Raw genomic sequence first — 26,539 nt, forward strand, 5'->3', positions numbered from 1 at the left:
CTCCTCACCTCTCCAGGCCGCCAGGGAACTCGTTCCCTGCAAGCGGCTCAGCACTTGCAGTACGGAAACACCCACTAACCCCCCCAACTCTGCCAGCGCTCACCCGTTAGATTTCAGCTCTAGGGCCCCAGAGGGAAGAAAAGAGAAAAGTAAAGCCCGAGCGCTGAGGGCAGCCGGGAGGGACCCTCACACCCACAGCCACCCACCGCCACTGCCATGCCGGGGCCCCGCCTGAGGCGGGCGAGGCACCGCCCCCGCCCCTCCAGCCGGCGCTGCGCGCGCCCCCGCCCCGCCCCCTCCGTGTCGCGCATGCGTGCTCGGCGGCGCCCGGCGTCGCGGGAGGCAGCGGGGGGGCGGAGCCGGGCCCGGAGAGGAGCTTGCCGGGGGGCGGGGCGCGGGAGCGGGGCGCGAGGCGGCACCGGGGCTGAGGGGCGGGAGGGAGCCGGCCGGTGACCCGGCGGCGCTAGGGCCCGGCGGGAGGCGGAGCCGGGCGGGGCGGGGTGGGGCGGGCTCGCGCGGTGCTGGCCGCGCGCGGGGCGAGGGGGAGCGAGCCTCTGTGGCGCCGGCTGGGAGCCGCGCGCCCGGCCGTCGGGGCCGTCGGGGCCGGCTGCGCCCCGCGGCGGACGCTGGCGGGGGCGGCGAGGGCTGCCCCCGTCGCCTGCCTTCCCTTCCCTTCCCTTCCCTTCCCCTCCCCTCCCCTCCTACTCCCGCCCGGCCCAGCCCGGCTGCGCTCGCTCGGCGCTGTGATTGGGCGGAAGATGGCGCTGGGCGGATGGAAATCCTAATGACAGTCTCCAAAATCGCCTCCGTCTGTACCATGGTGAGTGAGGGGCCGGGGCCGGGCCGGGCCGGGCCGGGGCGGCGCGGCCCCCTCCCGCCCTGCCGGCTCCCCGGGGGTGGGGACGCGGGGCGGTGGCAGGGGCTGTGGGGAGGCGTGCGAGGGGCGGGCTGCGGGGGAGGCTGGGTCTGCGCGGCGCCCCGGCGGTGGGTGGTGCGGCGGCGTGGGAACGGGGCGGCGGGGAGGCGTCCCTGCCTCGGGAGCGGGAGAGCTGCCGTGGGCGGGGATCGGAAGCGGAGCGGGGTTAATCGGCTTTGGGAGACTCGGCCTTGATGCGGACGCTGACGGGGTGGGGTTGGGCTGGGGGCGAGGGGGTCCTGACGGTGAGCGGGGTAGGAGTGCGGGGTCTCTGAGCACGGCTTTTCCCACAGTCTGCCGAGGGCTGTAGGACGTTGCCTCGAGTTCGGGGTTGCTCACTGCACGTATGCTGTTAGGGCAGGGTTTCTAGAAGCACCCTCCTTCTCCCCATCCGCTTCGTAATTGCCCTCGGAGTGCTTTACCCATGCGGCGGGGCTGTAGTCGCCTCTCCTGTTAGCACACGGGTGCTCCTCCGCTTACCCGGCAAAGTGCTGGCGTCCCGCCTCATCTCTTCAGCCAAGCACGCTCCACGCGTGGGCATGTAATTTGACTTGTTTGCATCGATCCGGGTCCTGATAGGAGGCTTCTTCCAGTGATTGCTTTTTCATTACTCTCTCTCTTGATAAATTAGAGCAAGAAGCAGATACACAGATGTGATAGGGCTCTCTTGGGGTTTTTTAAAGAGGGGTGGGGAGCTCAGTAGATTCGCTGGTGGAGGAATGCTGAACTGAAGGAAGGAAATATCCCTTAGTCAGTAGAAGTCACTACTTGTCATGGAAGAGATGTGTTGACGGTTCATAGCTGAAAATCTTGCATTTGTGCTCTTTTCTGCCGGTTCCATGGCCAAATGAAAGTTCTTGTTCCCAAATCCGTTTCCACAGGGGAAGAGAAGAGTTGGTCAAGGGCAAGAATGCACTCTGTCATCTAGTTTGTTAATTTGCTGAATTGGGATTATAACATATCATGATGTCAAACAGTGGGAAATGCTTACGTTTTATATTATTGGAAACTGACTTATGGTTTTCATAAATCTTGCTGCAGAGAGGCTTTAACATCTCAGACATTTCAGAGGTAGCCCATGAGAATTTTGAATGAATGTCTGTAAGCTCACGGGGCGAGATTGCTCAGGTGGTTGTTGATCGGCTGGAGTAATGTTTTTTGTGATATGGGAGATCACATCTTTTCATTTGGACTTGGACAGTCTGACTTCTTGAATTCATGAGCTGTATACCAAGATCTTTATATGGCCAAATGTTGCAGGACACACACCATGTACTTCATGAGTTTTCGTTCTCTGAAGTAGTTAGATTTTCGGTTAGACTGTTGAGGAGTCAATGTGATTGATCCTTGAGCTAGGACGATCTCGTGTTATTGCAGTTCTAGCTAGCATGTTTTCATCCACAGTTGACCACTAGCCTTTGTGTCAACATAAATTCAGTGCTGGCCTCTTGATTTAGGTCCAGTATGAGACCTCACTTTACTGCTTCTGGACAGCATAGAAGTTGTAGGTCTGGACTGGCCAAGCAGCTAGTTTAAGATTATTCTGTATGTATGGTATTAGAAATGACATTATGTCATTGACATTATGTCATCGACATTTAGGTCAATCCCGAAACAATTTTTTCAACCGAAAATCTTCTTATGATTAACTAAAGTGTCTATATCCATGAAGCTGAAATTCTGATGGCAATTAGGTATTATCTGTCCAGTCATTATCATGTGCACTCAGGTGGATGAACTCCAGGCATAAGATTTTTCCTGTGCCTTTCTGATGCATAAGCTTTAATAGTACCATGAGATGGGACAGCTAGCGTAGGATACCTGCTATAAAAGTTTTTACAACACTTAATAGATAATATAAGATTGTGCTTAAAAATATTTCAGTAAAGATAGTATGAAGAAGCACTTGGTATTTACTGTGGAGTTGTTTAGAACAATGTGGTTATGGTCAGGCAGATCTTTTTCATTTTAACAAGAGTCATATACTCATGTTTAAGCATATATTTTGCAAAAACAAAAAGGAATGTAATTGCTGAGTAATACTATTTTTTTTCTGGCAATTCTTCTTTGTGTCAACCCACTGTTTGATAAACTGCCAGACAACTACCTAAAAATTCTTACAAGTTTTTCTTGCCTTTCCCCATGTCTCTTACAAGAACTCTCAGGCTGTTGCTTCTCTTCTTGTGTTTGTTTGGTACAAAACCAGTAACAGGCAGTTTTTGTCAAGAGACAGTTTGTGGCTACACAAACCTAACATGCATGTACACTTACAGTCTGTAACAGAGCAGTCTGGAACTATGTTGAAAAAGCTCTTCCATCGCAGTCCTGTTTCATGACTTCCTTTTTTGCATCCAAATTCAAGTTTCACTTCTGCTGACTCACTTATATTTTATGCATCTTATCCTTGTTGTTCAAGCTCTGAATATTGGAAAGCAATATATTATGTTTTACAGTACTGGCAGGTTGCGTGGGTACAGTGAAGAGTGATATCCAGTATTTTTAGCTTGTTAGCCATGGTGCCTTTTGAGATGATCTTACAAGAGCACATTCTGTCTACAAAGGGTTGGGTTCTTTTGTATGCTTCATTAGTTCATTGATCTATACTCCAGCGTTCATACCAGCGATGGCAGAGCTCTTCCTGTAGTACTGTCACCTAGTGTTGTATCCCCTTTGAGCTTCCTTGGACTTCTTTGCTCTATATTACCATTCCCGTGGTTGCTTGTGCTGTAGTAAGTCTTAATTACATGGCTGGAGTTTGTGGAAAAGTACTGGAAAATACCTTTGCCCTTGAGTGGTTTAGCCATTGTTCTTGTTGCAAAATGGATGAGGTTAAAAATGTGTGGTTTGCTTATTTTTTGGGGTTTTTTTAAATGTCTTTACAGTAAAAGTAGAACTTGGTCTTTTACCCTCATCCATGCATTAAACTGCAGTCAAAGTCTTACCTGACTGAATTATATGGGGTTTTTTATGCATGGCTTTTATGGTTTGCATGGTTTTTATGCATGGCAGTGGTAAAGTAACCCATGCTAACTGCAATGAAGATGTCCCCCAAGCTATACTCACCATAAAATAGAGATTGAATCTAGCACTTCTGACTTTTGCTTCTGTTGTCTAGAATCCAGCAAACACTTGCCAGCAGTTGAAAGGTATCAACTCTTACAGTAGCTGAAGTAAAGAGAAGATAGAAATTATCCTTGTAGCTTAAAAGCTACAAAGACGTCAGTCTCAGACATACAGAAGGAAGTTGTAATGGTAGTAGTACTTGTTTTTCAGTCTTTTTCTAGAAACTGGTTGATTATGTTAGCACAACCTGAAAAAGTTTAATGAAATCTATAAATGATGCTAATCTAGAAGCTGTAGTCTTAGACATGAAAATCTTTTCTTCATGTTTGAGGTATTTGTCTACGTGTTCCCTTCTCTATCTGCCAGTTTAGCATCTTATATACAGGGTCAGTGTCACTGAATGTCTTCAGTGATCGATTCAGCCCCCCGACACTGACATCAAATACATAGTTTGTAGCTAGATGTGGATTGTGTGATGTAACAGCGTGTTCTGCATGACAAGTCTGTGCATATCTTACAATCCAAATTTTTGTTTTGTTTTTGAAAGGAGTAAGACTTGTGGAACCATGCTGAATGGCTGGCTGTTGTCCTTTTCCTGCCTGTCTCCTGTCTAAGGGTACTGTCACCAGTTTCAGTCATATTTGACAAGGGTGAAGAGGTCTCGGAGGTACTTAAGTTCAAACAAGCATGTGGGGAAAAAAAAGCAGCTTACAGGAAACAGACCCTGTAAGTGCCCAGCTGAGGGAAGGCTGCAGTGCACCTACCTCCAATGTCCTAGCAGAGAGGCTTTATAAAAACACTTAATCGCAGGAAAATTTTATAACTAACTGTGAGATACCTGTATGGACTTCATTACTGCTTAAGGAATTACTTGTTTACAATAACGTTTTCAAACCTACACTGTGAAATCTACACTTAGTGTAAATTGATGTTTGCCAGAGTTTGCAGTCAGCCAGAAATAGCTGATGTACTCACTCCTGTTCCTTCTAATTGCACTGTCTCTTCTGAAGCACAAATTATAATACTTAAACATTAATTGATGATCAGGTTAACAGATTCCACAGGAAAGTGTACAGAAGGCTCATGCTGGAAGAAGTGAGAATTGAGAGTTACAGCAAGGAAAGAAAAGTTGTGGAAAAACATAGCTTCAAAGTGAGGAGGTGATAGAAAAGAAAGCAGAGGAGAGGACTAAAGTAACACAGAGAAAATAGCAGTGCTGTGGTATTCCTTTATCCGTCTGCCTGACTTGCTCATGTAGCAGAGTTGGCAAGAAGGAACATGTGCTGTGTCTCAGCCCCTGCATTTCACTCTGGCATCATGACCTGAATCCACCTTGATCAGTGGACTGGAGTGTTCAGGCACGTGTTCCGTTGTGGTGGTTCTGTTGCGGTGATTCTGTTGCAAGCACATTAAATTTTGGAGAAGTATTTGTTAGACAATTGGGATAAGAGCTTAAACGACAGTAGGGAGGTTCACTCATCTGTTGGAGTTCTTATCGGGAGAATATTTCAAGATAAATGTGACACTAAGACTCAAGCATGACTGTGGCATTTGTCATCATCATTTTTGTAGATGTAACATGCTACAATATGGTAATAAAAGATGAGTCTGTACATTTGCTCTTTAAAATACTGGATTTGTGACACTGCTTAGTATACTAATTAATTTAGACAAATTTGTTTTAAATTTACATCAAAATATGAATTTGACTCTAAATTAATATAAAACAAATGTCAAATATGAGACACGAAGAAAAAATTCCTGAAGTTGGGTAGTTGTAAAACAATATTTGTACCAGCACAGAGAATTATTTAGTTGACATATTACTTAGCTGTATAATTTCAATTATATAAATGTTCCTTTCTCTTTTTGCCTGTATGTGTACATATATTCATCTTGCAAGTTCTAAGCACGAAGAAACAATGAAATACAAATGTGGACTCTAGTCTTGCCAACAGAATTTTTACCTGTGTCAGTGGGAATAACTGGTCCTATTACTAGAAAAGCTTGAATATTTAGATTGGTCATTTATATAGTCTTTGTATTTACTTTTTAAACTACTGAAGTAACTAATTTGCATTAAAACTTCTAGAAATGATTCTGTAAAAATGTGGTAAAAGGATGTCTGTCCATTAGTTGATATTGTCTACTTTTCTCTTTCAAATTAGTTGAAAGAAAGAGGTGTATAAAAGCCCTGTATAGGGGGTAACTTTTGTTTTCCTAGCTTAGGAAGTTTGCTGAAGTTAAGTGCTTTTAACAAATTATTTATTTCAGTAAGGTCTAAAGGTCAGAAAGATCTGGTCTTTCAGTTGAGGGGGGAAAAAAAAAATCTAGATCTTTTTGTAGCATAGAACCAGAATGGTGTATTAACATAAGCAGACCAGAACTGGAAAACATTTTTACCATTTTTCATAAACTCAAATTCTTTTTATAATTCCATGAAAATGGGAAATCATAAAAGCAACATACTTCTTTTTATGAAACAGGAATTATGTGGATTAAAAAAAGCATCCAAAACACACCACAGTGTGCAGTTTGTCAACAAAAAAAATTGAGCAAATGTGTGTGTTGTTTTTTTTTTTTCTCCTCCCTCTCTGCATTTGGGGTGATGAGGATTTTTCTAAAAGATGAATATAATGCTTATAACTGTCTGTACTTTTTAGGCAGTGAAAAAGGTCACCATCAGATCCTCTTTTAAATACATCTCACAGACTTCCTATCTTGTCTGCTAGTAATTCAACCTTTAACTGAAAGTCTTTGAAGGTAATAGTTTTGATCTTTTGGGACCCCACTTAATAAGTGTCATTATGAGATGTGTAGCACCGATGCTATTGAAAATCCATCTGATCAGAGGAAACCAAAGCAAAGGCACCTGATATCATAAACAGCGTTACCCCAGGAATTTTCTGGAATTATACAGTATTAATATAACTTATCTTGTTGGAAGTGTATTGGGTTTGCGTGGCCAGGTTTTGGTAGCGGGGGAGTTACAAGGGTGGCTTCTGTGAGAAGATGCCAGAAGCTTCCCCCATGTCCGATAGAGCCAATGCCAGCCGGCTCCAAGACGGACCTGTCACTGGCCAAGGCCAAGCCCATCAGCAATGGTGGTAGTGCCTCTGTGATAGCATATTTAAGAAGGGGGGAAACTGCTGTGCAACAGCAGCCAGAGAGAGGAGTGAGAATATGTGAGAGAAACAGCCCTGCAGACACCAAGGGCAGTGAAGAAGGAGGGGAGGAGATGCTCCAGGCACCCGAGCAGAGGTTCCCCTGCAGCCGGTGGTGAAGACCATGGTGAGGCAGGCTGTGCCCTGCAGCCCATGGAGTTAACGGTGGAGCAGATCTCCACTGCAGCCCGGGGAGGACCCCACGCCAGAGCAGGTGGATGCACCTGAAGGAGGCTGTGACCCCATGGGAAGCCCATGCTGGAGCAGGCTCCTGGCAGGACCTGTGGCCCCATGGAGAGAGGAGCCCACGCTGGAGCAGGTTTGCTGGCAGGACTTGTGACCCCGTGGGGGACCCACGCTGGAGCAGGCTGTTCCTGAAGGACTGCACCCCGTGGAAGGGACCCACGCTGGAGCAGTTTGTGAAGAACTGCAGCCTGTGGGAAGGACTCATGTTGGAGGAGTTTGTGGAGGACTGTCTGCTGTGGGAGGGACCCCATGCTGGAGCAGGGGAAGAGTGTGAGGAGTCCTCCCCCTGCGGAGGAAGGAGCGACAGAGACAATGTGTGGTGAACTGACCACAACCCCCATTCCCCGTCCCCCTGTGCTGCGGGGGGGGGGAGGAGGTAGAGAATTCGGGAGTGAAGTTGAGCCTGGGAAGAAGGGAGGGGTGGGGAGGGGCAGGTGTTTTAAGATTTAGTTTTTATTTCTCAATACCCTAGTCTGATTTTTTATTGGCAATAAATTAAATCAATTTTTCCCCAAGTCAAGACTGTTTTGCCCATGACAGTAATTGGTGAGTGATCTCCCTGTCCTTATCTCGACCCACGAGCCTGTATTTTCTCTCCCCTGTCCAGCTGAGGAGGGGAGTGATAGAGCAACTTTGGAGGGCACCTGGCGTCCAGCCAGGGTCAACCCACCACAGCAGTATTTTAGTTTTTAGGAATATGATTTCATTCTGTATTGGGCAGGTAATAGACAAAGTCCATTTCAAGTCTGGCAGCAATTGGGGAAGAATTGTAGAAACATCATTACATCTTTTCATGTTTTGAAGATCCATTCCATGAAGGAGCCAAGCCCAGAGCCCTAATTCTCTGAGTCTCAGCTTCAGAGGAAGTATGATTATAGTTGCTGTGAAGGAAACGATGTTGTGTATGCTCAGTGGGTCTCGAAAAGATGGTGTGGTAGACATACCAAATGCAAAGAGAAGGTAATTTTGTGCTATGCTATCATTTTCCTTGCCCAGGCAGAGATGTTTTTACTTTGTACTCAATAAAAAACCTTTTGTCTTAGCTGCCCATGATTAGAATATACAGGACTGCATCTTAAACTAATTAGTTAAGAAAATAACACTATTTGTAAGTATTTTAAAAATATGAACTGAAACTATCCAAATATTTCATAGTTAGATTATCAAGTTGTGTATTACTAACGCATGTTCTTTTGCAAATAAATGAACAACAAGGATTATTGAATCCCACTCAGCATATTTCACTTCTGCTTCCTGGGCTAGCAACAGCATCAAAAGAAATGTGTTTCCATTTTGGTTGCAGTCGAAACAACAGATATAAACTGATTTAATATAGCTATTCTGTTTGCTCTTAATTCTGATTCATATAAATACATGGAAAAGTAGGAATTCACATATTCTGATAAAACATAACTGGAAGAGTAGAATTATGTATTTATTCTTTAACAGAAGATTCCATCAGTCACAGTGCATTAATTAGTACAGGCTATGAAATTCTGTATACCTTCACTAGTGGCACAGACAAGAAAGAGTCTTCTAATACATGGCAAAAAAGTGAAAGCACTAGTAAATGAGTGCTTCTGTACTAAGATTTATTTTTGTTAATTATAAATAATGAAATTAATTTTAGACTTGTAATGTTTTATTCTTGTTCAGGAAAGCATTGGTATTCCTGGTTACTGAGTTTCCCTTTTACTTGTAATGCCTTTCTGTCACTAGGAAGAATAAAAGTTCTATTTTGTGGGGTTTGTTGTTGTTGTTCATTCACCTATAGCTAAGGTCATGTTTAAAAAATTGGGCTTACATATACCTATGCAACATGGTTTAGTTATGTGAGTCACCTTGTATCTTACTGTTCCTTGCTTCTTGAGGGAGGTGGAGAGCATTGTAGGGAAGGATCTCGCATAGTGCATGTATGAAGGGAGAAATGGATCTTCAGAATTTTGACAACAAATGTAAGTTTTGAGAGAAGAAATTTCTTTTAAAGGTGAAATTTTTTGTTTTACTCAGGAAATTTACAACTCAGTGACGCTAGAGGATAAAGCTGTTACAGCAAACTACTGAAAAGATGACCCACCAAGTTACCAACTGATATTTATTCTAGAAAGGGATAGATCAAACCCCCCTATCCCACCCCAATAAGACTAACACCAGTGTAATCTTCAAAGCACATTAGGCTGGTTATGAATCAAGTCTTTGTAAGAGAAATGCTGCCTACTAGGTTGAATGATAACAACAGGGCAGGACACTTGAAAACTGCAATTGTTTGCCTTCTTGCTGACATGGTTTTAGACAGTATTTTTAATATAGGATGGCCTTTTTGTTTTTCTTTAGACAAGTGCTGGGTGCATTTTCGTTAATGTTTTAGTTCAGGTACGGTATGTGCAATTCTGAAGTGATTCTCCCAGGCATCCCAATTTACCATACTTTGGTTTGCATCTTGGAGTGGTCTTAGAGTGCACAAATTAGATTCCTTTTGGAGGAAACTAAATCAAGCAACATAGTTCAGCTGCAGTTGGGTGTTCAGTCACAGAGCCAGTCTAGAACTAATCTGGCAAAACCCCTCTGAAACCCAAAGTGTGTATGTCAGATCATAAGCACCAACTGATTTGCTTTACAGATTGGCTCCAATTAGCTTATCCATATGTTAGCTGTTAGTGTGTCTCAGGAGTACTAGTTTGACGTGTAGCACCACAATAGTGTGACCTCTGAGGCAGTGAGAAAAGGCAATAATAAAAGCAGAAATGGCATTTAACAATATTATTGCTTTAGCAAGTGAAAAACTAAGCAAACAAACAAAAAACCCCATCATATGTCTGCACTTTATATTTTTCCCCCCCCTTTTCCATTGAAATGTACAGTCAGGGTTTTTTTAGTTTATTTTAGAACTTTGGGAGAGTGTGTCTCTGTAAAACTTGAAAATCAGGAAAATTCAACTGTACTTAATTAAAATATACTACACTTTCCTCTCCCACTGTGTTTTCTGGGCTTGGATTCCACTAAACTGAAATAAAATACTAATTTAGTTAATGTTAAATGTGTTAATTTATAGAAACCTTGAGGTCTTTTGAAAATAAAAGTTCAGAAACTTAATTAAGGGCCTTCCATGGTAAACATGGATTCTTATCCCTTCATTAAGAAATTAGCATCTAAGGGGATCTTTGATAAATCCAATAATACAGCCTTTTTCTTTAACTTGGTGGGGGAGATATACAATAAATGTTCAACTGATTTGAACGTGGTTAAACTAAGTTTTCTCACGATTTATCTCGTATCAGTTTGAAGTTAAACACAGGATGAAGTCTACAGTAGTTCAGCTTTACACCTAACTTTCATTATGCATGAGAACACTCTTTTATAACCCTTGATATTTTAACATTGTTTCCAGAATCATTTTCAATAACAAATAAAAGTTAAGCAAATCTTGATTTCATATTGTGTTCTTGTATACACACCTTAGTTGCTGAACTTTCCACTTTATAAAGCTATATTGCCTTAACTATGACAAATATGTGTTCTGTATGCCTGTATAATTATTTCTGTGCTGGCAGGGAGTAATGTAAGGCAGTGTTTGGTGATGTATAGGTTTTACACTAATACGATGCAAAAACTGGTAAATGCCAGTACTATTGCAATATTAGCTTTTCTGGACTTCTGTTGTGCCTCTGTTCCTTCCCACTTCTGGTTAATGACCTTGTGTGCTTCTGCTCAGAAGGGTAAGGAAACTGGAGGTGGGTGTACTGACCAAAGCTGATGATGTTCCTTTCTGTCCCCTGCACAATGTCAAAGCCAAGTTGCTGTGTGGGGACTGAGCACCTATTGTATGGGTTGTTCAGTGAGCCCCAAAAAAGAGAGGCTCATTTTGGGATCTTCCCACATCCCAGTTAAGTGGCAGAGGAAGAAGTTCCATACTCTGCAACATACATCACAGACTGAAATCTCCCAAGTCTAGATCCCAAGCCCAGTAAGCCCATCTTGGCTGATGGAAAGAGATAGACTCCACTTCTGCCTTAAACCTCTGCTGTCCTCTTGTCCAAAAGATGATATGGTACCATAATAGTTGGTGGTGGTGCAGTGCTTCCCCTCTGCATCTGTATTTGCATAACAGAAGAGTCAGCTGGGACTGATAATGCGTACTGTAATGCTGAATGGGAAGCCTTTTGCAGCAAGGGATAGTTAGGTTTTAAACCAGCTATTACGGGTCAGGTGTGAACGTGCATTTTCGCATACTCTTTCAAGACCCTGCTGCACACTATGTTTTCGCTCTCTGCAACCAACACGCTGTGCACTGTATAAATGATGACTTTGAGGGGGAGGAATAACATCCCTTATGATAGACAAAAAGAGAGCTGTAGAGGGAAGTCTAAGTAGCTTGAGGTTTTTTATATTGGTGTAAAACATCCATGCAGGTTTGTAGTAATAAAACATTCAGAAACAACTGCATTCCAACATAGGTAATGCCATGCTTTGAAATGATGTGAAAGTTTATGAAACAGCCTTGAATAATCAGAAAACCATAACTATATTGGAGTATCTTAGCATGTCTTTCCAGTTGCCAAGTCAGGATCTTTATTGTGCTAGAAAACTAAATACAGTGTTCATGTCTGTACAAAACAGAAACATCAAAGTTTATACCATAATATTCTTCCTTCCAAAGACAGAATAAAGCAGCTACTCCACCCTAGCTTCGAAAAGAGAATTTCCTAAAAGCCTGCTCTTGAATTTATTTATTTTTAAAGAAGGAGAGATTTTAAGAATAAGATAAAAAGGCCTCCACAGCTCCTTTTTTTCTAATTTATTTGTAAATAATATCCACCTTGCCAGAGCTCGTGGGTGTATTTCAATAAGGCTGCAAAACTAAATATTCAAAAGTTGTGGAGTGCTTTAGTCTTAAATGAGGGTTTATACTCCTTTTCCTTACTGCCAACATCGCCATTTGAGCACGGCTTCTAAAGTAGTAAGCCTTGCAGCCAAACCCCCAGTAAAGGAGAGGCTTTATCATAATTGCAGGGGATATGACTGATGAAAAAGCAGCTGGGGCTGTGTTGTGAATGGAGCAGAGCTGTACTGTCTCAAGTGTGCAGTTAACACTATCTTTGGCTCTGTTCTAGTTAAAGTTGTTACCTCCTGATGGGCCTTTGACCATGTGTTTCCAGTTTCAGAACTACTAAGCTAGGTTGTGTAACCACTCTTTAAGTGCTGCAGTACCACAATCATGTCATGGCAGATACCACATAATAGAGTTTCATTTTAATTTTATACATTTTGATACAGTCCTAATTTTAATTCTATCCTCCTTGCCCATATCTGTAATTAGTCTGTGAAATCCTGCATGCTGTTTTTAATGCAGTTTGTGATTTTGATTTAATTTTACTGTTGTAATGTCCAGGGCTATTTGCTATGTCTTTGGTGTAAAGAAAGAACTTGTTGGGAAGGAGTCACATCTGTTTTTAAGATTCTTTGCTGTATACAATGTGCTATTTTAGCTTCACTTAGGCCTGACTTTAGACTGGAATAGTCATGCTCATGTATTAGTTTGATAGAGGATAAATATATATATCAGTGTTGTATGCAACAAAAGGGATTTAGAGTTGGATACATTTGCTTTTCTCTAAAAGCAATCAGTGTAAGAGCTCATAGAAAGCTATGTTTTTTTGTTCTTTGAATTTCGAGAGTAGAGGTTTTTCTGTCTCTAAATAAAAAAACCTCTCTTTCCTTTGAAACCCAACGTTTATTGCACCAGTTCAGTCAACAGTCATCAGTTGGAACCACAGAGTAATTAAAGTTACCTTCTCTGACTTCTTTCTGAGGATCAGACCCAACAGATTTGTTGGGCAAAGGCTGCAGCATTTGTAATGCACACCAACACTAGCTGTACTGTGTTGTCTTCTAATTTTACAAAGTTCAAGGTATTTAGCAAAGCACTTTGAACATTTTATATTTTCACTGTAAGGGGAACAGACCAGTCTCTTTGCTTCCTATGAACAATCTGCATTTCTTAACTTTTTCTGAAATGTGCTACACAGTATGAAAATTACACTCGTTAAGAGGAGCTCACCATTTGGCCTTGTATTACCTGCTTTGCAATACTATATTAATGCAATTGTTATTAAAGAAGCTCTACTCTGAAAATAATAAATACAGAACATCAAAACAACGTAATTGCATGAAAATACATGAAAATTATATAACTTTGAGATGGTTTTGAACAGAACATATTTGAAAACACGTATCTCTGAGGTATTTTGGATTATGTTGAAATAGTTTCCTTGTGATGGAAGAGTGTTAGGTTCTTTATTATAAGTATGTAAGTATTAAGTTATGGCACAGAAGACTTGCTGTCTGCTTTAAGGCCTGTGTGAAATAGTTTTGTGGACAATCTAAACATCCTGAGAGTGCAAATCAACAGAGAACTCAAAGGACTGATTTTTCTGCATTCATGGCTAATATTATCCTGCCTACGAGCTTGTCTTTGCATTAAGCAATAGACTAACTAAACAAGTTCGGTTAGTTTGCCATGTATGATTGTTGAGCTGGGTCACAAACTCCGCTTTCTTCCCCCCTCCAGGGTACAGACAGGAAGGTGTTTCATCAGTGTTCAATATTTAGTCTCGCATTAATTTTTGTTTTCCTCCCTCCTGACTAGAGAGAGCTTCCATGTAAGTAAGTTTAAACCCAAAGTCTTATGGTCTGAGATCTGAAGATACTGGTTTGGTGTTAGCAAGGTCTGTAGTTGTGATCAGGGTTTTGGGGGGTTTCTTTTTGTTTGTTTGTTTGTTTGGTTTCGGTTATTTATCCTTGCCAAAAAACTTCACTTTTTTTTCTCAAATAGTTAAATTCACTGTGTATATAGTTGCAACACTAATATTTTACTGCTTTTGATTTTTCTAGGGCGCCAATGCCTCAGCTTTGGAGAAAGAGATTGGTCCAGAACAATTTCCAGTCAATGAGCACTATTTTGGTTTGGTTAATGTAAGTTTCAGTCCATAACTTCATTGCTTTGAAATGCCACGAGTGGATTTGTTAAATTACAAGACTGCGACTGAGTGAATAATTAAAACACTGAAAGATATAGTCACTGAATATACATACTTATTGAAATGTGTTTCAATATTCAGTGTATTTGTTGAAATATGCTACTGAAATAATTGTTGAAATTGGACTGTGTATTTAATACTGTATTTCATTTTACTAATTGTAGGGTATTTTTTAAATCCCTTTCTTGCTATTAGAATGTATAAGTTTTTAAAAAAAACCTGTTTAAAATACGTAACTTGTAGTTCATAATATGCCAATCTAAGTGGATAAAAACAGTAAAAGAAAAAATCTGTGAAAGGCTGTTGATGAATGAAGTGTTCACATCTGGTATTTGTATTAAGATTTTAAAAAAATACTGAGTCCAAAGGGGAAAGCAATGGTGGAAAAAACATACTGAGTTGTTCGATTCAATTATTAGTTTTAAGGAATAATTTAAGTTTTGATTTCTGGTATTATCCATGAAAAGTGTATCTTGTTAGAAATTGCATTATTCTGAAATGAAATATTAAATAATTTTCTTTACTGGGGCTTCAGAAAGTACATATTGAAACCAAGGTGATTTATCAAGAGCTATCATATTGCATTTCTTAGTGAAACTAATTACTTCTAATGCTGTCCTACTACTATAACATATGTCTCTACCTCTAGGTTCTTAGCACTGACATGATTCAAGAGTCTGCAGTCCGAGTATACACTGTGCAGTCAATAAACACTCATACTGATAAGCTGACTTACATGCATCTCAAATGCCATGACTTAAATTAGTAATTTTTTTCTGTTCTCATGAAAGTTGAAATACCTTCAAAATGACGCGTTGTTTCTCTGAAAAGAGCAAATACAGTAGTTTAACTGTTAATACTTGTTGTTAGTTCTGTAGCAGAGCTTAGGCTTTCCATTAAAGCTGTTCTTATCTTTTCTCAAATCTGTTATTCTGACAACAGATAACCTGTTTTCCTAATTTCTTGTCCAAGTCCAGAGAGGATTTAAGACTTAACAGTAAAATTCTATTGTATGCCTAATCTTGAAGTTTTACATATTTTGTACCCTTAAGAAAAGTTTCAATAAAGGACAATCTTCCTAATATATAATGAGTATCAACAAATTCTGGCTTTCTGTAGTCCAGAGGGAGTAGGATATTTGAGGGGAGATCTGTTTTTTAAGCCATTGTTCTCCACCATACACATAAGAGGCAGGCAGCTAAGATATCTCAGAGTGCTCTTAACTTTCTGTGTAGTGCAGGAATGTTGCTTATTTTAGCTTCAAACAATTAAGTTTAATGGACCAAAATTCTTTGAATTGTTACAAATAGTAAGATGGGATTCCATTACATCTATGGCACACTGGTACTGTGTTTTTCAGGTACAGTGATTGGCTAAGGAGATGCAGTCATATTGTTGCTTGGATGGTTTTCAGATCTGTTATACAGATTCTGTTTACTAACACAGTATGTATATGCCATAAATGTGTAATAAGCTTGCAGAATTTAAATCTATCAGGAAAAGGAAAGGTAGTGACCTCTTCATTAGCAAACTATGGCCAGTGGCCATTCAGAAAGAATGACAGAGCTAATGATAATTAAAAGAAATATTAGATAATTAGATAATAGATTAAGACTCCTATTAGACTGAGAAGTGATAGAAATCACAATTTTTGCCTTCATTGATTTCTCTAATTGTTTTATAGCAATTACAAGAAGTGAAGCTCTTAGAGGTTCATTAACATTTACTGCTAAATTTTTCTAATTTGTTTATTGATTTTGTTTTTCCTAACTTTGTCCAGAGTAATGGAAAAAATTGAGATAATATGGAAATCAATAGCTCTCTTCTAACTGTGTGACAGCTAACCATTTGAGATGTCTGGAATGCAGGACAGGATTTTAGATAAAGATGACAATTCTGAAATAGAGATCCGTCATTGTAAATGTAGCATTTATCCATAGGTAGTGTAAAAGAAGAGAAGGCAGAAGCACTATGTTATCTCCTCTCCAGCTTTGTGGCAGAATCTAGGGATTATTCAGAGGATGTGCTGAAAGAACAATTTGAGAGGTAAAAGAGTTAAGAAAGGGCAATTATGGGAAGCATATGGAAGACCAGATGGTTGATGGGATATTTGATTCTGGCAATGAAATCTCTAAAATGGAAAATTCAGCTTAGCCTTGAAAGGACAATACCATTCACTAAATCAGCAGGCAATATTTAAGATATGTGGTAAAATGAAAATGTTAGTAGTATGATGTCCCATGCACGTGGACAATCAGGAACATCAAGTCTGCCTATCATTCTTCTTTCCCTCTACAGTGCAGTAATGCAAACTATTCAAATCTATGTGCTTCACAAATTAAATCAATGATTTTATCCAATGAGTATGAAATAATGAACATTTTTAATCTCATAAGAGCTACTCTGGTAGCTCTTCAGCAGTTTACCAGACTTCTAGAGCAGAAAGTTTGGTTATTCAGTCTCTTGCAATGGATCTGTGTGTTTTGGAGTAATCCTGTTTACTGGCGTGGCCCATTGCAACAAATAAAAGTTGTCAGAGCTGCCAGTGCATCAGAGCTGGGAGGAACCCTAGTGCTGCACAAAGACAGTGTTCTAAGCAGATCTAAGTTCCTATAGATCTCTTGTTTGTTTTTGTAGGTCTGTGAGGTTCAACAACCAAGTTCCTTCCCAGTTGTATGTTGCATCAGAAGAGTAAACTATAAAGCTATAACACTTAGTGAGTGTGTGGTATTTTTATTGCAACTTTCCTGATTGTCTCTTTTTTTTTTTTTTTTTTTTTTTCCCCACACAGGTTTGAGAATTGTAACTTTGATTTCAGAATTAAAAAAAAAAATGTACACGGGAAACATACAGAATGCATTATTTTTGTGAAAGGAAATAATCTGATTTCTCAGAATTTAGAACAGAAGAACAACATGAACTGAAAAAAAAGAGAAAATTTGGTTTTTTACTTTTCTTAGATATGCACATTTTAAGATGATCCTCACAGAAACAAGGAGGCAAGCAATAAACCAGTTGAACACATGGGTTAAAATAACTCTATATAGTCTCTGTTACCTTCCCCTGAATGAGACAGAGGAGTTTCAGTAGCCTGTACAGGCTGACAGTTTAAGATATAAAATTGCAGTGGCAGTCTTTCTTAGAGTTTTCTACTGTTACTCTGAGGCAGACTTCACACGCATTTCATTTTCCTACACTTATATTTTGAATAAAGCTAGCTAATTTCTAAAGCTAGCTAAATATCCTTCTTGTTTTGAATAGTTTGATGGGCTTCCAGTCTTGTGCATTTTCATATTTCAGAGTGGTGTTGGCGTGTTCACACTGTCACTGCAAAACATACAGATTATGGTTGCAAACTTCTTATACAGTGCAGTGCTTGCACATCTTCTTACAAGTGTTATGCTTCTGAGGCAGTGCTAACTGTAAAGTGAAGGGAGAAGGAAGGTGTCGGTCAGGCTAGCAGGAGAGCTGAGTATTGAAGAAGCAGAATTAGAAAGCGAAGTATAGGTGTGCAGTAGGAGGTGGAAGGATGGGGAGACTGGAGCAAGGTCTTGGGTGTTTTCTAAATGAGAGGTGTGCTTTTGTGTTGGAGTCAAAGATGGGAAGTAAAGTAATAAAGGTGGTAAGACAAGCATTTATTCGTGTAAAAAAATTCTCTATTTTCTTAGTCTAGAAACCTCCCTACCTTTCCCCCCTTGTTGTTTAGTACCATTATATTGTTGTTTAGTACCAATTATAATGCACCATTACAATTTTTTAGTGATTGGAAGCTTTTATTTTAAAAAGATTTTAAGTTTTTAAGCAACGAAGGTTGATGCTTTAGGTATAAAACAAATGTGAACTAATTACATTTTCTTCAGGAGGTTGTTTTCAAACAATCTTCTGTTGCCTACTGTCTTTCTGAATTTGGTTGAAGAAGACCTTTTAGGAACTTAATCTGCTTGCTTTTATTTCCTATCCACAGGCATGTAGGTTAACATCCATTCGTATTAAATTAATCTCCTGAACTGTGTTCAGTGTTCTGAGTTCTCTGTTGCTTCATATTTTGGTTGTCTCTCACTGCATGTTTGCCATTCTAATTAATTTATCATCAGCCTGTTCCTTTTTAAAATTGGAATGTTGTGAAATTTCTAATTTGCTGCCTTTTCATCTTTTGACACTTGCTGTAGAAATTTTAGCGCTTTTCCCATTTGATTTGATTTTAAGAACTTTCTTAACATTTTCATGTAGTTCTCCTTTTATGGCTATTTCTAATTATAAACTCATAAATAGTTAGCTTACAATATTAAATGTTTTGACATAAACTACTGTGTGATTTCATCTGCTTCCTTTAAGGAAAAAGGCCCTGGTTTTCCTCTTAAGTTCATTGACCTACTTGAGTGCAGATTTGGACCACAAAGAAGCTAATATAAGCATTTTCCCTAGCTTAAAGAAATAAAAATAATGGTCATCAATTTCCTCACTTTTTAATATGGAGATCTTAAGATTTACTAATATCTTTTCTAAAAATATACTTCTTACTCATTGTTTGAGTGTGTCTTGGGTATTTAGAAAGTAGTTCTTCATATTTAATTAATTTAAAACAAAGGAAAACTATTTACTTTCCAGTTTTCTGATTAAATTGCGTGGTGCTCTTGTTTGTCATTGTCTTAATCGGGAAAGAGCAAAAACCAGTTACTTCCCTGTTATTCCTAAGATGTAAAAGTTTTTAGTTCTTTTTCTCTGTTGAAAGAAGCTGCTCTTAAAATATCTCTAAATGCACTCTGTTTGCTATATAACAGTCTCCCCATCACAATATAGTCTTAGAATTTGCTAGTTGTATATGCTACTGTCTTTATATAAAACATAAATATGAACATTATTTTCACATTTTACAGAATGTGTGTAGCAGGTATGGGCTTCAATTTGCAGGTTGAGTGACTGCAGCTGAAAGGTTGGATTACTTGCTGAGGGCCTTATAAAGATTTTTCTCACACTTTCAGTGTTAGATAATAGGTTTCACTGGAGGAGGACAGCATAAAATGAGAGTGGCTCTATCCACTGACAGCTCATGATGCCTTCTCAGAGGTGATGGGGAGGTTTGCAGTGTTGGGGTGAGCTGGAGACAGTGTCAGTGATCACAAGACTCTAGTGCCTAAGAGCTGGAAGGAGTCTGGGGAAGGAGGGACATCTGGAGTGTCCTGGTACAAAGAGGGTTACGGATGCTTTTCTTGCTGACTCTGCTTGCCCCCTGTCAATTCAGTGGCTTGCCTCCTTCAAAATGCGCATGTCCAAATTGTGCATCCTTTTCATTTCAGTCTGGATTTGAAACTACCACCTGTGCCATAGCTTTGAATCCTAAACAAGCCATGTTGCATTGTTTTAAGAAAACTCCTGAATGCCAATCCTGTCACCATAAAATGAGAACTGAAAATGTAGGAACAGGTTAAAGCAGTTATTTCTGACTTTGATCACAACTAATAAGATTTGGAGAATCCAATTTCTGCAGTGTCTGAGAAGCTCTCAATTCACAGCTGAATTTCTTCACATTACAAGGTCATGCTGTGCCTGTTCTTTACTGTTGTGGCTGACTTCTGGTAGATGGATAGATATTTTTACCTGGGTACATTTTGGGAGCTGTGAAATTGGTGGTATTTGTTGAACATTTTGACCCATGTAAATGCAAAATATTACTAATAAATTTACAAGTGAGACAAAATTATATAGTATTGTTCAAATTTACCTAGGTTTTTCTTGCATTTACTTACAGTGTACTTGTTAATCCTTTGCAAAATAGAAATATGCTTTACTGTTTTTAAGTCAAGAAGAAATTACTTGCAGAAAATTTGTCCCTGCTTATGCATTCTCTTATACTTTGGATTTAATTTTACCTATCTACAGTAATACAATGCAAGCTAATAAATCTCTTTCTTATTTTATAGTTCGGGAATACATGCTACTGCAATTCAGTTCTTCAGGCACTTTATTTTTGTCGACCATTTCGAGACAAAGTCTTAGCATACAAGAGTCAACCAAGAAAAAAAGAGAATCTTCTTACATGCTTAGCTGATCTCTTCCACAGTATAGCCACCCAGAAGAAAAAAGTTGGAGTAATACCTCCCAAGAAATTTATAACAAGATTACGAAAAGAAAATGGTACCTTTTTTTTTCTTGTGTAATAATTATAGCAATTATGATTTAATTCTGAAGTTGACATAGTGGAATACCTACCTATTTGTTATGCATGGAAAGTGTTCTTGGTCCTGCAGCATAAAGAAGAGGTGACCCTAGAATAAGGGTGTAACCCTGGAGCCATTTTGAGAGAGAATCCTTGTCTCTCTCTCTTCATGTAGAACTGAGTGTCTAGTCAGTGGCCGCTTATGAAATCGCTTGCTAATTTTTCCTCTGTATGAATTGTATTTTTATAATCAAAATTCAGTGCAAAGCTTTTGTTCTGTATTTAAAACAACATTACTCTTTGAATGCAGGAATCAGTGTCCCAAACTGAGTGTGTAGAAAGGATTTAAGACTTCCCTCCAAGTATATAGCTTCAAAACCTACAAATTTTTAAGTTCATTTAGAATTTATGCAATACTTGGCTTGACCTACTTTTTAAAGGATTAATGAATTTTAAAATCACTAAGTAGTTGTGGCTAATTTTTTTAGTGTAATTGATATCCTAAATTTTGAGTGATTTCAAGAGATTTTTAACATTTCTTATTTCTTATCTGCAGGGTTAATTGGTCAAAATGTTTTAGAAAATAATTTGATGTTAAAATATAAATGAAACCTTGTCATCTACTAGTCAATTTGGATACACTTCTATAAAAATATAACATAAAATTTTTCTGAAAAATAACCACTAGATTTAAATAAACTCTATGAGGTACCATATTTAACACTGCTGCAATAGACATGTTCATACTGTTGTAATCTCTCCTTAAATGTTATGATGAACATCTCTGTAGTAAAAACAAGAAATAAAATATTATGACATTCATAATTTGAAGTGACCCCTCCAGCAAATGCACACCATGAGTTGTAATAATATTGTTAAAAAAAGCTCTCAGGTAATGTACAATCTCTCACCTATGCAGAATAGAAAACTGTCATTCAGTTCTTCGGTAAGTATACTTGAATAAGTATGCTTGTATGTTGATGCATTTACAGAAGTAGTTCATTATGTCAATGAATGTTGACTAACTGACAAACGTGGAGAATGGTTCAAATGGAAAGCAGAAAGTAAACCACAGGAGCCATTAGTTCTTTTTAGAAAGTGTTCTTTGTAATGCTTAATTATGTCATGACACTAAAATTCTAAGCAGGAGAAGGCAATTGGAAAATCTTCATTAGAGAAATCAGATGTGAAAGTTCAGCTCTTGCTGGCTTTTGGGGTCTCTTAATGATGATACTCTCACCTTTTCTACAAATAAATGGCTAAATTGTCAGGCAGCAATTACATGGACATCATATATGCTCTTAAGTGCTTATTGTAAAGGTATACAATTTTGAGCTTTAAAGAAGAGTTAGTTAAACAATCAGGTAGGTATGCAACACCGATCTAGATTATGTTCCAGTCAGTATCCAGCTATATGAGGGTGATGACTGAGAACATAATCTTAATGTATTCCAGACTACAATGCTGTTATTCCATCTTTATTTTCAAAGTCTGAATACAACATACATATATTAATGACCTTAAAGCTTAACTGGCTGGGAAGCAGCTGTTGGGTTGAAGTCAGCTGAAGGTATACTGTTATGTTTGCTTAAATTTCTTCTAACCATAAAATGAACAATCTGTAGTTTTCTTTCTGTTGTACTTAATGCTAATTTACTGACTGGGCACATAGGCCTGAGAGGTCCATGATGTAACACTGTGAAGAATCTCTGAAATGTTTTACCTCAAGAGACTTGTAGCTCTTGTTCTGTCTTGACTTACTTGATTAAATAAAGACCTTGCAGTTGGCTAGATTCAGAGTTGAACTTCTCAAAAATAGTGTAGTAGTTCATTAAATAAACTATTTGGTTCATACTTCTGGCTGACCTATTGCACTACTTAACCTCTCCAAATGATCTAGATTAGCATCAAATTCCTCCCTACTTTGCTAATAACTCAGGATTTTTTTTTTTTTCTATTTGAAGTTTACTCCTGGATGCCATCAAGTGAATGATAGTAAAGCTTCCATATAGTCTCTGTATGCACTTCCAGACTTAAGCTTCACTGAGTATCTTTTTCATTGATCTTTCCAGTCCTGGGAACTATCCCTCCACTGAAGGCCAGACTCTTAGTGTATTCTTGGACTACAAGCAAATTGCAAGTTATAATTAATTGAAGTAATTGCACATTAAAGGACTTGTATGCTATTGGCCAGTGATATAGAATGCTTTTTAAATTGGCAGGTAAATTTCCTTGTAACGATTCCTTGTCAGAGAGAGACATAGTAACTATTACTAAATCAGATTCAATGCCTTTATGGTTTTCTTAGTCCCATTCCTAATGTGAGGATTTCTAGCAGCAGAGGATTTCTCAGGTTCATAACCCAGGGGACTACAATAAACGATGTTTTCAGCATAGTACCAATTTGAACATAAACAAGAGAGTAGACTTGCAAGAAAGTTCAGCTTTATGCTTTAATCTGTATCATTGCTATACATTGCAAGTATGTGCCAGTGAAACTATTCCCCTTCCACTGAATTAATCCTAAAACTATTATGCTTAGAAATGTTGACAAACTGAGGACATGAAGCAGAAAGCATAGTGAATCCCTTATTATCTATCCAACAGGCCCACCAGTAGTAAAGGTGCTGCATGTACCAATCTCCAGAAGCAATATTTCAGATCTTGAAAGACAGATCTATTTAATACTTGAAGTCCTAATTTGAAACCTGTTTGCTCTTGCTGTGGCTAGAACTTTAGGCTAATTTCACATGGCTTCTACAAATACTACCTTACTTAAAGAGCTTTGAGAAAGAAAATAGTTATTTAAAAATATCAGTGTCTTTAAGTTTTTAGTCTTAATCTTATTTTCATTGCTAGTATTGATGACACTGTACTTATCACGGAGCAGCAGTGAACTTAAAACCCTAAAAGTGTAAATAAATAAAGCAATGTTTTGAGCATTTTTTGTTCATGTACTTCCTGTGATAGAACATACAGACGATGAAACATTTCCTGTCATAAGTTTTCAGTTCTTTTCTGGAAAATATCAACATCTAGTGCCATTTGAGATGCTCTGTGTTATCCAAGACATTGACCTAAGCTTGGCAGAGATAGCATAGCTCCTGTAGGAGATCCAAATCATCATGGACTGGCATCTGGAGGCTGGACAAGATAAGCTATAACATTTCAGGTGGCACTATATGTACACCTATGTTTAGGTAGTGGAATCATGTCCTAGTTTTCTTGCAGAATGGTTCGCTCTTCTGTTAATTCTGATCAGCTGAGAGATTTCTGTGAACGTAAGCTGACTTGCCCTCCCCTCTTCCCACCCCCTATATTTTTGGCTTAGTGTATGAAGTACACATTTTGGGTTGGTGTTGCATTGTCATGAATGATTCAAGACATGAAATAAAGACTGGGTTTGAAATTTGACTTCTTTTAAAAAACTTTTTTGTAGTATAGTGCTAACAGATTAATTAAAAATATTCTGGTTTTTTATCTTGTAGAGCTTTTTGATAACTACATGCAGCAGGATGCACATGAGTTCTTAAACTATCTGTTAAATACAATCGCGGATATCTTGCAAGAGGAAAGAAAACAAGAGAAACAAAATGGTCGCCTACCTAATGGCAACATCGACAATGAAAATAACAGCCTGCCAGACCCAACCTGGGTTCATGAAATCTTTCAGGGAACATTAACTAATGAAACCAGATGTCTTACATGTGAAACTGTAAGTCTGTGTATACCTTGTAAAATGAATTCTTTCATGTTTCAGAACTTTGTGTTTCATGATTCATTTATCTCAACAGACTAACGTACTAGATTAGTTTCTTTCTTTAGAAATCTTACATTTGTATGAACATTTGCATTTTTCTTTGTTAATGAGAAGATTTCAGCAGCTGATGCATGAATTGTAGGAAAAAGCTTTTGGTCAATATTAGGAAAGCCCAATTGAATTTTTGTCAGTGTAATCAAAATCAACTTCAAAATTTAGATTAGAAAATTCTAAATTGATGTATCCCTAAGAGCAATGAATATCTAAGAGCAAATTTAATGTCTTAATAACTTAATGTCATGCTTAGTGATACATTCCATAAATAAGTATTCTGAATCAGTTTCCACTGATTTCTAGTTTTTAAATTTAAAGCCATTGAAATCAAGATACTATGGTCAGCTTTTGGCACTGAGACGGTAGACTGGGATTCTCAAAGAACATAACTTAATGTGCAGGAAAAGTAATCCTTTCCTAAATGTCTGTCCACAAGAATTCTTCTAATACTAGACCCTGAGAAATAAGCTCCTTCTTTGAGTAAGCTATACTAAAATTTTCTTTGAGAATAGTTCTACAATAAGAGAAAGCATGTATTTCAGAAAAACTTATAATTGAATTTTACCTGCTTGAGAAAGAGGAAAAAGCAGCACAATTTGAAAATTACAGAAATTCTGTCATGGTCTATGCCTTAGATATTGTAGAAATCTAAATGACTGTATTTTTTCTATGACTCTTCAGACCTGTTTTCCTTAATTAGGTAGTGCACATATTTTAGCATAGCGTTGGAAGGGAGGAATTAATTGGATTAAATATACATATTTCACATGTAATTTTCTCTGTCTTTTAGAAAACCCACCTCTCTCTTATTTTAAAGAAAATAGCTTCTTAATGTCATATGTAATGTAGCTGCAGACTTCAATAGATCATGGTATTTTGAGTAATTTAGGTGCTGATTTCTAGCTACTATGTTTTCTTTCCTGGTAGATTTCCCCTCCCTAATAACTATTTCATGGCAACTGTCAATTGCTTCTCTTTTAGTTCTTGAACTGATTTTCTTCTTGAAACATGAGTTTAGCTTAGTTTCTTAGCATGACTGACATCATTACATTTCCTCACTATGGCATAGTGAATTAATTCTGTCAGGATTTTGATCTACGTACAGCCCTAAATACAGTTTTAAAATGCTGATATGCTCCTTGCCAGCATATTTTATTAGTTATCAGGCCTATCACAATTTTGAGAGTTTTACTAATATTGCTCAATTCTATTTTTCTGTTAGCTGTTGCTGAACAGGATGCACCATGTCTGTTTGTCACTGTGCCTCCTTGGACAGTTGAATTTTAAATTTAGTGTTCTAATAGACACTGGTTTTTAGTATATTAGGGCCTTTGTTTTCCAAGTCCTAATAATCTGGAAACTATTTTATCAGCTTCCGTCTGCTCAATATATCAGCTTGTGTCTAATTAAAACACAGTGACCTGAAAATGGGCACTTAGAAACACATTGAGACGCGTTAAATAAGTAATATTACTGTGAATAGTGTTTTATTTTCAAATGTAGTGAGCATATATGATTGTTTTAATGTTTATTGGAAGCTGTTGGCATTTAGAGTCTTTCTGTGTTTAGAAATATAATTTAAAATGTCAGGAGTACTTGGATATAGGTCATGTAGAAAATTACAGCAATAGTGGGATGAATTAATGCTTCTTAATAAGACAATAGCCTTAGTATATTTTTTTATTTAAATTTGGAATTTAATGCATACTTAAATATAAAGCATAATATATCTTTGCTCTAAGTGAGAATAATCATCTTGTAACTGGCCAAACCTACTCAATGTTCCTAAAATCAGCATGGCAAGACTTTATTCTAATTTCAATTGTCCTGGTTATAGAAAAGAGCTTCTTTCCAGGACTGTCTCATTAGCCCATCTTTAAGGTAAAAAATTAACTGACTAAAGATTTATCCTCAGTTTAAGTATGGACAGTGGAATATAAGGAACATAGATATGATTCTTTAACAAAGATTTGTGTCGTAGGTCAAGCCATACTGTAAAATGAGTAAATTACAAAACAGATTGTAAGTTGTCTTTACATGCTTTTAATTTGATTTCTTGTTGTGATGCTTTGCCACTTCCTTGACAGAGGCAGTATGATGAAGTGAATGTTACAAATTTTTGTGGCTAATTGATAAAAATTA

The 26,539-nt window shown here is 38.5% G+C and overlaps 1 protein-coding gene across 1 annotated transcript in view; it reads left to right on the forward strand.

Annotated features, from left to right (window-relative positions):
• The first annotated feature begins 510 nt into the window (after nt 1–510).
• USP12 (ubiquitin specific peptidase 12) overlaps nt 511–26,539 on the forward strand; it is a 40,093-nt gene continuing 14,064 nt past the window's right edge. Inside the window, exons 1-4 of the mRNA XM_075490849.1 lie at nt 511–820; nt 14,281–14,361; nt 20,348–20,561; nt 24,072–24,298. Coding sequence (XP_075346964.1) covers nt 773–820; nt 14,281–14,361; nt 20,348–20,561; nt 24,072–24,298 — 570 coding nt within the window. The 5' untranslated portion in view covers nt 511–772. The remainder of the gene's footprint in view (nt 821–14,280; nt 14,362–20,347; nt 20,562–24,071; nt 24,299–26,539) is intronic.

This window comes from Mycteria americana, chromosome 1, assembly GCF_035582795.1.
Source record: "Mycteria americana isolate JAX WOST 10 ecotype Jacksonville Zoo and Gardens chromosome 1, USCA_MyAme_1.0, whole genome shotgun sequence".
Classification (NCBI taxonomy): domain Eukaryota; kingdom Metazoa; phylum Chordata; class Aves; order Ciconiiformes; family Ciconiidae; genus Mycteria; species Mycteria americana.